The sequence below is a fragment of the Lissotriton vulgaris genome, chromosome 1_1 (assembly GCF_964263255.1).
Source record: "Lissotriton vulgaris chromosome 1_1, aLisVul1.2, whole genome shotgun sequence".
Classification (NCBI taxonomy): Eukaryota; Metazoa; Chordata; class Amphibia; order Caudata; family Salamandridae; genus Lissotriton; species Lissotriton vulgaris.
Window position 1 is genome coordinate 84,110,728 of NC_141685.1, and position 12,903 is coordinate 84,123,630.

The window sequence follows — 12,903 nt, forward strand, 5'->3', positions numbered from 1 at the left end:
GCGGTGATGAGCGATTTATTGAAGAGTTTGGTGATAAGGGGGCAGAGTGTCGGTAAAATTTTGGAGAACACGAATTGGGGACAGGGATCTGCGGGAGAACCAGATTTAACTGTTTTCAGAACTGCTGATACCTCATCTTCAGAGAATGGTTGGAAGCAGGTTAGGCAAGGTATGTTGCCTGAGTCTGGTTGGTTGTTGCATTTGTCTGTTATTTACAATTCATATACCCAATTATCATACATTCCACAAAAAATTCACTATACAAACACAAACAATTGAAATTTTCAAAAAAGTTTATCTGAATTAATAAAGAATGAAGAGACAAAGTCAAAATGAAGGAGCACGTCCTAAAATAAGGATGACTTTTACAACCAGCCAGAGCTAGTTCAAATGCTTAGTGATATTGATTGCTCCCTCAGATGTGCCGACGCATTTCTAGTCCGAGGAAACCAGTTCCCAGACTGTCATCAGTGCTTTGTCACTTTTCTGTGTAAAATGCAGAAACACAATACAGTTTTAATTATCTAGCTTGAAGCCTCTATTCTTTCTGGTATTGCACTAAACGATCTAAAATATGTACCTGTGTGTAAATATTCACAATAATAATAATAATAATTTTGATGTAATTCAAAATGTGAACCTTTTCATAAATCTCATGCTTGAATTAACCTATAACACATTCGTATAGGTAGGTTCATCCGTCACGCCTGTTAACCGGAAAAGGTGTTGAGGGTATTGTGGAAAAATACGAGCACTAATCAAGACTTTGGGCGCCATGTTGCGGGAATCCTGCTCATGCACAGAACTATGCGCAGGAAACCAGGACCTCAGTGTATTTTGGTGTACCAAAAATCCACCTCAGTGCCCAGAACCCCTATCCGACTAGCAATAGTGTCTCATTCATTCTCCGTACTACAGCGAAGCTACCAATGAACAAGCGACTTTGGGACCTCTCAGGAATAGTGGGAATCAAGAACACTCTTTTGTTTTTACTCTCATAAATGTCCACAATGTGAGTAATCAGAGTCAATGTATAGTTTAAAATGTTTATTTCAACTACGTGCTCTAAGATGCAGTATCTTTGCTAACATAAGTAAAAAGATGCATAAAATCAATACAATCAACATTGTTACAATTCCATAAAATACAAAGGGAGAAATCATATTATGATGATAGTGGAACCAGATCTATAGCGCCTTTTGTACCACCCTCCCCTTGCTAGGAGCTAGGTATTATAATAATAGAAGTTCTCTAGGTTAAAAACGGGAACCCCATACCTCCAAAGTCAGGTGAAGTGAATCACATCCCAGATCAGCACAGCTCTTTGTCGATTGAAAGGTTTTTTCCAAGTGCTAGTCTCATGCATGCAGTGCAATATTAAAAGCACCTGAGTTTCAAAAATGAGCAGCTCTGTTTGTGTTGTGTCTAGAGTGTGGACCGATCAACCTGCATCAACAGCATACATTGTTATTTTAACATTGAACACTTTGTGCAGACTTGAGGTCGCAGTGTGAGTCTAGAGATATGAAAAACAGACCGTTCTCATGTGAAGGAAAAGCAAGCAGTTTGTCTTTATAACAACAGAGACATGTAGTGTCATGTGCAAAAACAGCAAAATTACGTTTGAGCAACTAACTCACTTATGCTAATATAGCAATGTGTGCAGGCAGAATCGTATTCATCCCTACACTTTTACAGGTAGCATGAACAGGAACTCTTGGATGTTTTTCTTTGTAACTCTTCACCGCCAAATAAAAACCGCCAGTGTTTCTTTTCTTTTATTCCACATTGTGCTAGTCTCCCAGTGGATTTCCTGTTATATCACATTGTTTTTTTCAATGTGTACCGAAGTGAACAATCACTGGGAACAGACACTTTTATTATTCTACAAATCTTTGGTTTTCTTCTTTTCATCTAGTCGAGTCTTTATTCATCTGGTATTTGAATATCCCACATAATTATACATATGTTTCCTGTAATTCCTTCATCTCACAATAACTGCACTGTTCTGCTCCTGTCAATGTCCTCAGATGAGTCAAAATGATTGCTATTGTTATTAAGTTCTTTCTGAATTCACTGCATCTCTAGGATTATTTATAATGAAGGTGTGTGTTCGCTGAGGCTCTGTAGGATCAGAAATTGACAAAAGCTCGTCACACTTTTAGTGCAATTGTACGGTTTACCCCAGGTGTGTTCACAATTGACAAAATTACTTCTGACATTCATTGCAATGCTCATTTTTACACTGTGTATGTTAGCTGATGTATCCGTAGGTTTAATAACTGACAGAAGATATTCACACATTCACTGCACCTGAAAGGATTTTTCTCTGTGTGCATTAACTGATGAATCCTTAATGCAAAAGATTTCCTAAAGGTACTTCTACACTTACTACAGTTGTACGGTATTTACAGAGTGTGTGTAAGCTGATGTCTGTATAGGCTTGATAATTGACTACATTTATTCCCACATTCATTGCACTTGAAGGCTTTTCTTCTGCGGTTGTTCGCTGATGCCTGCTTGGGATTTATAATGGACTTCAGCTTTTCAAGCATTCATGGCATTTAAAAGATTTGTTTCCCCTTTGTGAGCTCGCTGATGATTTCTTAATGCTGAAGAGTAAGTAAAACTACTGCCACATTCACTGCACTGGTATGGTTTTTCCCTTGTGTGTATTCTATGATGTCTATGGAGGCTTGATAATTGACTGAAGCTCTTCACACATTCCTTGCAATGGTATGGTTTTTCCCCTGTGTGTATTCGCTGATGTCTCCTGAGGTCTATTGACCAACTAAAGCTCTTTACACATTCCTTGCAATGGTATGGTTTTTCCCCTGTGTGTGTTCTCTGATGTGTGTGGAGGTTTGATAACCGACTGAAGCTCTTTACACATTCACTGCACTGGTATGGTTTTTCCCCTGTGTGTATTCGCTGATGTCTCCGGAGGTATGTTAACTGACTGAAGCTCTTTACACATTCACTGCACTGGTATGGTTTTTCCCCTGTGTGTATTCTCTGATGTGTGTGGAGCTGTGAAATGTGTTTGTAGCTCTTTACACATTCCTTGCAATGGTATGGTTTTTCCCCTGTGTGTGTTCGCTGATGTATTTGGAGTTCTTGTAACCGACAAAAGCTCTTCACACATTCACTACAATGGTATGGTTTTTCCCCTGTGTGTGTTCTATGATGTGTGTGGAGGTTTGATAACCCACTGAAGCTCTTTACACATTCACTGCACTGGTATGGTTTTTCCCCTGTGTGTATTCTCTGATGTGTGTGGAGAGGTGAAATGTGTTTGAAGCTCTTTACACATTCCTTGCAATGGTATGGTTTTTCCCCTGTGTGTATTCTCTGATGTGTATGGAGGCTTGATAATTGACTGAAGCTCTTCACACATTCACTGCAATGGTATGGTTTTTCCCCTGTGTGTATTCTCTGATGTGTGTGGAGGTTTGATAGTTGACTGAAGCTCTTTACACATTCATTGCAGTGGTATGGTTTTTCCCCTGTATGTATTCTCTGATGTTTGTGGAGGTTTGATAGTTGACTGAAGCTTTTTACACATTCATTGCAATGGTATGGTTTTTCCCCTGTGTGTAAATATTTGGAAAAAGGGGACCCCTATATAATATAGTAGCACTTGCTATACATAGGGAAGAAACAGAGTTAGGAAAGGTCTATAGCAAAGTGACAGACATTGATTAGATAATACAATTTACGTTTTTTTGTAAACAAAAACCTAGAATGAAACAGTATATTAAGTCCACTTGTGTACAGAAACCAATGAGCAAAATAATTTCTGATAGAGCTTTATTGTTTATTGTTGTTGACTATTTTTCTTTTGTTTTCTACTGTTTTTTTAATATATATAGTTTTTATAAGTGATTATGTGTTTAAATTTTATATAGTCTTGAATTAAAAAATACAAAAGAGAAAATACAAAATCAATAGACATGAAACATATATACAGTGATGAAGGCAAAGCGGTAGACACCACTACGCGCGTTTCGGCTCTTGAGCCTTCTTCAGGTGACCGTCTATTGTTAGAGTTTCTTCCCCTGTGTGTATTCTCTGATGTTTGTGGAGGTTTGGTAATTGATTGAAGCTCTTTACACATTCACTGCAATGGTATGGTTTTTTCCCTATGTGTGTTCGCTGATGTGTATGGAGGCTTGATAATTGACTGAAGCTCTTCACACATTCACTGCAATGGTATGGTTTTTCCCCTGTGTGTGTTCTCTGATGTGTGTGGAGGTTTGATAACAGACTGAAGCTCTTTACACATTCAGTGCAATGGTATGGTTTTTCCCCTGTTTGTATTTGCTGATGCTCTTTTATGGTTTCTAATTGGCTAATGTTCTTGACATATTCAGTGGAATTGCAAGATTTTTCTCCTGACCGTGTTTCCTGAAGGGTCAGCATAGTTAATAAACCACTTGCGTTATTTTCACATTCCCTGTATGTGTGTGATATTGTGGACGCTTGATTTCCGATTTAACAGTAAAATACAAGACTCACTAAATACATGCCACATTCATAATATCAGTAAAGCTTCCTTGTGGGTGATTGCATCTTTAGATTGGATAATGGCTTCACATGCTTGCGGGTAAAGCTTAATCTTCGTTCCGGTAGGTGTAAATTGGGACAATACTCTGTACTTCAGAGAGCAGAACTCCGCTTTCCTTTAGCCTTCAGTTGTTAGGCTCCACTTCATTGTGCTTTTCCCTGGTGCCTGTGGTTTGGCTAGAAAGAGTTTGCAATACACCTAGAGCACTGAATGCTGGTCTGTTGCCAGTTTTGATAGCGAAGCACTGCTCTAGCCATATCATGATGATGAAGCGACTTGTAATGTGGACAGCTACTCCAAAGAGTGTCCCGGGGCCAAGCACAGGTCAGAAAAGAAAGTAAATCCGGTTGTTTCAAACATGGAGAAAAAGCCAAGTTTCCAACATTTTTTAAACATTATCATGTTGCTAACAGCTCAAAGCTGAAGAGGTAGTTTGTTCCAAGCTATGGATCCCAAATAGACACGAGACTTTCCTCCAACTCTCATACCGGCCTCATGATCAAAGCTGATCTGCAGGTAGTTTATCAGTTTTGTTGTCTTGGTTTTGTTGAGGTCATTTCTTCGTCTTGGGGTGTCGAGGTACAGAGCTCAGACTTGTATTCACTGAATTGCCTTTGACTACTTCTTCCTAGATCTGTCCTCTGCCTCTGATTTCACTGATGTTTTTGGAGCTCCTTATTTTTGATAATTTTTGCAGGTTTGATGTGTTATCTTCATTATTCATAATCAATCCATGCATTTAAGATTTATTTTCTGTTGGATGTAAAGAAATGCAATATTACTAAATGCAAACGTAAAGAATGTGAATACACAATATTTAACCAGCTGTAGAAGACATCTCTTCTCTACCATATTTGAAATTTAGTAAGGAACATTTTACCATACATGGATATTTCATTAAAACTGTGGTTGAACATGTCACATTGTATTTACTTCTGAAAAGGCAGTGATTTACCATTATTCACTGAGTAACTTACTAAAGAAAGGGCAGTCACAGAGCACTCGTGATACAGGTACAGTTTTAAGTAGATATACATGGACAAGATTTCAATTAAACAGAACAGATTGTGGAAAAAGAGAGGAATCATGAAGCGCTGCCATTAATTCCGTTTCAGGAAGTATCTACCAAAGGTGGCTCTTTAGGAAGTATATAACAAAGGTAACTCTGCAGGAAATATTTAACCAAGGTAACTCTTCAGGAATTATATAACAAAGGTAACTCTTTAGGAAGTGTATAACAAAGGTAACTCTTCAGGAAGTATACATGACAAAGGTAGCTCTTTAGGAAGTATACATGACAAAGGTAACTCCAGACACCTTTTTCCACAATGCTTTCCTGTTCACACTGGATCAGCTCAAATGTCAACTCCCGCCTTTACCTGGCAGCTTATTAAGTGTCTTTCTATAAGTGCGACGGCCCTCATGATTGCCGTACTCGCGGTTGCGGTCCAATTGCCACCATCCAGGCGGACTGTCCGCTGTAATATGAGTGTGGTGGTGGGACCGCCCCCCGCCAGGATCAAGGATCCTGCTGTGGAAGCGGTCTGCAAACACCCCGAATATGTTGGCAGTGCCGATGCCGACATCGCCGATAATATTACGGTCTGCATATCCACCGTCCTTTTCCCTGGCGGGGACCCCGCCATGAAAAGGATAAAGGACATGCAGGTAAGGGGGCCCTCACAGGGCCCCAGCCGATTCTGCTCCTGGGGTTGCATGCGGGGGCACATGTTGTGCCACCCCATGGAATTGCGCCCTTGTTCCTGCACAGTGTGGCATGCATGACATGGTGCAGGAACGTGTTGCAGGCACTCTTAAGGTGGTTATATGCTGTTTAGGTTCTCCAATGAGCCTAATACAGCCGCCGCAAGACTGCTGCTTCACCCCCCACCCGCCCTGGATTTAGGACATAATCCGGCGGCGGGCTCTCAATGGGCTTGGTAGTCTGCCTGGCACCTCCGCTGTGGTAGTCCCATTGGAAGACCGCCACACTCGTAATAAGCCCCTAAGTCCCCTTCAACACATTTACAGCCCTCCTGGTTCAAGCATTTCTGGATCCTAGTAACCTAGAAGACTGGAGCATTATCCTGAGTTGAGGTGGATTTTCTATCAGCGTAATACATATCCATCTCCCTTAAACTAGTGCCTGATTCTGAACTGAATGACAACTTACAAAAGTGAGGGGCAGATTTATGAGTTCTGGCGCATCTCTGCAAATCAGCAGGGATGCGCCAGAACTGATGCGTCACGCAATTCCCTCCTTGCGGCACCACAGATGCGCCGCATTTAGAATGCGGCGCACCATGGTGCAAGGAAGGGCAGATGCGTGACGCATCTTGTGGTGTACGGGCGGCGCATTGCTGGAGTAGCGTCGCAAGTGCGACGCAACTCCTGCAATGTACAGAGGCCACCCATACATAACGTGGTGCGTCACTCCTTACGCCTGCTTCAAGCAGGCGTAAGGATTTGACGCAGCAGCCTCGTAAAACTGACTCAGTGATATCTTGTAGATTTCACTGCGTCAGTTTTACAGGGCTTTCCTACGAGGGAACGCCCACCCTGCGACAGAACGCCCACATGAAACCTGACGCAGGTTCCATGTGGCGCAGGGCTTTACAACGTGACGCATCTGCCTAGTTGCGTCACGTTGTAAATAGGTCACAGGGATGCGCCACGTTTCTGTGCCATTGCATGACGCAACGGCGGCGTAAACGTGGCGCAAGTCCAACATAAATCTGCCCCTAAGACTTTAGTTCTTCCTAAACTAGTTAAAGTTAAGATCATGTTGTATTTCAATCAGCAGCTCCTTCCAGGGTTTTTTGTAAAACAGAATGAGGGGTTATTATAATGGGCCCGACTTTATGTTGCGCACACAGATTTGGCAAACAAACATTAAATCATGTAATTTATTATTCAACGATATCAGTCATTTAATCCTTATAGAGAATCCATCACAACCAATAATTTAACTGAAATATCCCCCAATCCAACAGATGTGTGCATATAAATAATTGTTTTTGTTTTTCAACATTTACAAGATATTTGACTTATTGTTGTCTGTCTGAAGGCCAGGATGCTACTTTGTGACTCAACAGGGCTTTGGTAGAGCGGGAGGAGGTGTCTGATGATCACAGGTGAAGTCTCATTTCTCCATTCCCATCTTTCTTTTATCCAGGTTTACCTCATTCCATGTCCTTCAGCTCCCTAATCCCCTCGGTCTGTATACTCACTCAACAGGGTTCATTGTTAGCTGTGGCAGGGGACACACTTGAAGCATGCATGCAGCAGATGTACGATAATGGCCTGATAGTGAAGAGGCCGTGGTTGGCAGTACGGAGCTCACAAGCTTTATTTCAGAAGCTCACCTGGGAGGTCCTAACTGAGGGGGTGAACACTTTTTTGGGACTGTCTGTGTCCAGTTTATCAACGCTCAGGGTTTAGTTTCAAGTCAAGAGATAGTGCAGGATTAGAATAATTGTAATGTCATACATTCCAACAAATGCCTTTACCACGTATGTCTTTACCATGCATATGCCTTTACCACTAAACACCTTTACCACGCAAGTCTTTACCATGCATATGCCTTGACCACGTAACACCTTTACCACGCAAGTCTTTGCCATGCATATGCCTTAACCACGCATAATGATTTACAACAATGGCCCTGTGATAAACCACCTCAAAACGACTTCATTCAAAGGACGATCAGCCGCACTCTCACTCTGTGTCCCACGAAGACGACACACCATGTGTCACTACTGTTTTATTAATTCTATAATGCAGCAACACTCAACACACAATGTTATGTTATGTTATGTATTTGTAGACCGCGATAGCTGCCCCAGCGACGGGGCGTCCCGGCGCTAAGAACCATATGATAACCAACTGAGAGGGGGAAAAAGGAGGCCTACAGGGGGGGGAAGAGGTGAGTTTTAATGGCTTTACGAAAAGTTGAGAGGTTGTTGATGCAGCGGATGTGGAGGGGAAGCGAGTTCCATAGCTTTGCCCCCAGCAATCTGAATGATCGTCCTCCGATGCGGCAGAACTTAGTGTGTGGGACCACGACTAGGTGTTGCCCTTTAGAACGGAGGTTGCGTTGGGGGTTGTAGGGCGTTAACAACGGGCGTAGGAGCTCGGGCCCTCAGATTTCAGAATTTTAAAGGCAATGGTGAGGGCATTGAATTGGATGCGGGCTTCCACGGGCAGCCAGTGAAGTCTGTGGATGGTAGCTCTCGCAGAGCACCTTCCCGGCAAGCCTACTATTGCCCTGGCCGCAGAATTCTGTATACGCTGAAATCTCTTGGTTTCAGCCTTGTTAGCGCCTAGCAGCAGGACACTTGCGTAGTCCAGTTGGGCGAGGATGGTCGATTGTACAATAAGTTGTCGCGTTTTGGGGTCGAAGAAGCCTAAGATGGGGTTGAGGCTTCTCAGAAGCCCAATGCAAGTCGCAGCAACTTTTTTGGTGTGGGACTGGAAATTTAGCGCCGAGTCCAGCCATACTCCTAGATTTCGACTCACGCCTTCAACCGAGCAACCCAGTGTGCAACAACCACAGTGTTTTTAAAACAAACATCACTACACATTTAAGGTCTCCAACGCGTCTGTCCTCTAATCATCTATAAACAGGTTGCGACACTCTGAATGAGTGTCGTCTCTCTGAGCAAAACCAATTTGACGTGTGACCGTCTTGAAGAATATATTCAAACTTCAAAAAATCATGATTTCCATCGTAATTTATTCCATGTTTCTTCACAGGAAATTGTATGTATCATGTAGCTAATTGCTAGTTTAACATCCTTAAATTTCCCAAGATTTTCAAAAAGACCATTGAGAGTTCACACAATGCATTTCGGACTTTTAAAGTCCTTCGTCAGGGGTAGTCTGAAAATAATGTAGAAAAAATATATGTAGGATCTTTTCAAGTGTCAAATTGCACAAACACATTTACAGAATAAAATAAATCACATGCTGCAAAATCATTACTGATTCAACCATAATTGTATCAAAAACCATAAGTAAACTTATACAAAACGAGTAGCATAAAACCAAAATATCAAGCACTATGAAGAGGAAGATAAGTTGATAGTCCCTAGAGATCCTGATCAGAAATAAACCATGAATGTATCACGTTTACCCGAGGTGTAAGAAATGAATATTAGAAAGTGCAAGTAGCTCGAGGTTGGAATGAAAAATGAAACCATGATAGGCAGTGTACGAAAATCGTAATTACCAAGTGAGATAATGTGTCAAAGTAAAGTGTGCCGAAAATAGTACCAAGTTAAATAAAGAGCGTGAGCCCAGATAAATCAAGCCGGATATACCGTGTGGAGAAGTGCGGTCAGTTAAAAGAATGTGCTAGCGGCGAGTGGACCAAACTTACTTGAAGGTTCAGAAACGAACAGTGTGTCAACGCCGTTCAGCTATCTTTGCACCAAAGAGTGTGTTCGTGAAAAAGAAATAGTGAAGGGGGAAAGTGAACTAGAAATGTAAACATAGAAAGAGGACACATATGGTGGTGGCCATCTTGTAACAGTGTATTTGGAAGATGAAAGGCAAATAGTGAAACTGAATGGATTAATACTGCCCAGTAATGTACCAGTAAATAAAAAAAAGTAGATAGATAATTCATGACTTCATAGGTAACACAAAAATTCCATCCGATCATTTAAACCCAAAGGTTTTGACGATTGCAGAAATTTTATCCAGTAATTTTCCCTTTGCAAGATAAAGTTAGTATTGTCTCTGTCATCGCGCTTAGGCACCACTTCAACAGCAGCAAATCGTAATTGACTGATGTTGTGTCTAAGTTCTTTAAAGTGAGCTGCTACAGAAGATTTAAGGTTTTGAGTCCTGATGTTGCTTTTGTGTTCATTAATACGTGTCTTTAACTTGCGAGAAGTTTTCCCTGTGTAGATCAATCCACAAGGACATTTGATGATGTACACCAGATTTTCGGTATCACATGTGGCATTGAGTTTCAGCTTGATGTCGGTGCCTTTCATGGGGTGTTTCAAGATTGACCCTCTGATAAGGTTGTTACAATTTTGACAGTTAAAACAAGGTTGATTGCCTTTGTAGATGGTGGAGGTTACTTGTTTCGGTTTGGTGATCATTTCTTTTAGGTTGTGACCTCTTTTGTAGGCAAATAATGGTGGACCTTGAAAAATGTGCTTGACATCAGGTTCAGTACCTAGGATTGACCAATGTTTGAGTATAGATGTCTTATATGATCTCGGGTTGACTGAATATTTCGATACGACCACAGGTCTTTTGCTGGTGTCTCTGTTTTTAAAGGTCAATGCCTCCTGTCGACTCAATTTATCACAACGTTCTTTGGCATTTTTAAGAATGGTTGGCGGATAACATCTTTGTTCAAACCGTCTGATCATAGTGTTGCCTGTTCTTCAAACTTGGTAGTTTCAGATACTATTCGTTTGCTGTGGTAGGTGGTATTTCAAAGCCGTCTGGTGAAAAGATTTGTAATGCAGAGTGTTATTCTTATCAGTGGATTTTCTGTGTAGGTCAGTTTCCAGATGATAGTTTCTTGGTTGACCTCATGGGTGAATTGAATGCGATCATTAATATGATTCAGTTGTAGTAGTTCATTGTTAAAAGATTCATGGTCTCCTTGCCACAAGACAAAGATTTCATCAATGTACCTTAGGAAAATCCTGGCATGTGTCTTCCAAGAATTGAGGTTCAGTATATTGTTTTCTTCATAATATTTCATGAAGGCATTGGCGTAGACCGGCGCGGCACAGTTGCCCATAGAAGTACCGGACAACTGTACAAAGTGCTGGCCCTCCCATTGGAAATAGCTTTGCTCTGATCATTTATTACACGTTTTGTGATATACTTCTCCGATTCCCCTTGTAATTCCTCATTTCGCCCACATTTTCACACAGAAATGTTGGCAGTTTTCAGTGTTAAAGTATATAGATGCTCTGTATTTCCAGATTTCATATTTACGTGGGGAAGATAACTGCTTTTACCGACCCCATCCGAACTAAAGAGATAAAACGTAATAAGGGTTACACGTTGGCTGACCTCCAGACTGCCTTAGGCTTGTCTTTATGGCTGCTCCACCTTCAAGTCTTTGTGGTTCGCAAGTAACCTTCCCCAACGGACAGGGCTCTTAGCGCCTTAATATCTCGGCGGGATGGTGTACGTGCTTGCAGCACATACAGGAGATCACCATATCTAATTAAGTTGGCCAAACTTTATGACGAGGCCTAAAACACAAGCAAAGGTAATGCGCTGGGCAGCTTCCCCTACTTAGCTGTGTTCACATTCAGTCCTGTTAAGCAGTGCCATGCTCCCCGATGGAACTTCCTGCCACTGACGGGGCTGATAATCATTTCCAACTCTAAAGCTGATGTATTTCACGAATAGAACAATATCCAACGAGTCTTTACTCTTTCATACAGCATCCCTCTCGCAAATAACATTTGTTCTCCAGCAAAGCTAGGTGACAGCAGTAGCCAGTGTGTCAGGGGCTCTAGTCCAAGAAAGAAATTCCCTCTTTGACTCATGTTAAACTGTGAAATACAGCAATAATTAGGAGTTCAGTGGGCACTGGTGCCACTGCACCTGCTGCGCAAATGGAAGCTATGCCTCTAGTTTGAAAGTAGGAATGGAGGGAAAACAATCCGTGTTTGGGATAAATGTGATTGTGAATACATAGAAAATTGCGGGTGTGCTAATGTCATTTAATATGTTTTTTAATTTGTAAGGCAGGCTTGGGGAATACCTAATTAAAAGAGGCTGTCTATCTTCTACGGCAGAAAAGGGTGTACCTTCAAAGAAATACACATACAAAGGTTTGCACAGGTCCACAAACACACAAACAAAATATGAACACACAGATAAGAGTGGGCGTAGTTGGCGGAGTACCACGACACCGAATTCTGTGGAATTGATCAAAAACTCAGTGAATTCCGCTCCGCAACTCCATTCCGTCTCACCACAATTAAGAAAACAGAATCCTCACATACCCTTGGGAAAACGACAAGTAACATTATTACATGCTAAAATGTATATAATCATCTCACAAAAGTGAAAATGAAAATACAGCAAGCAGTGAGAGCAGTGATGATTTTGGGGTCCTTCCTAACCTAGGGAGAGGACCAAGCAGAATCCTTGAACACAAACAGCACACAATGCTGAAATGATTTGGTGGTGGTCCCATCCTCCTAGGACCACCCCAAGCACAGGTATGGGCAAAAATACAATCCCAACCAAAAGGCCCTGCAAAGCATTATGGGACGAAATTCTAAAGTGCAGGCTCTCAGGCTCAGCTGAGACCTAATACGATAATATTCACTAAACTCTAGAAT

The 12,903-nt window shown here is 41.6% G+C and overlaps 1 protein-coding gene across 1 annotated transcript; it reads right to left on the reverse strand.

Moving 5' to 3' along the window:
* Positions 1–1,276: 1,276 nt before the first annotated feature.
* Positions 1,277–5,305, reverse strand: LOC147737455 (uncharacterized). Its single transcript, XM_086930273.1, has 2 exons — positions 4,035–5,305; positions 1,277–3,590 (listed from the first exon to the last, which is right to left on the reverse strand). Exons 1-2 carry the CDS (start codon positions 4,420–4,422, stop codon positions 2,548–2,550), a joined length of 1,431 nt encoding a protein of 476 aa, XP_086786399.1. The 5' UTR covers positions 4,423–5,305; the 3' UTR covers positions 1,277–2,547.
* Positions 5,306–12,903: the final 7,598 nt, after the last annotated feature.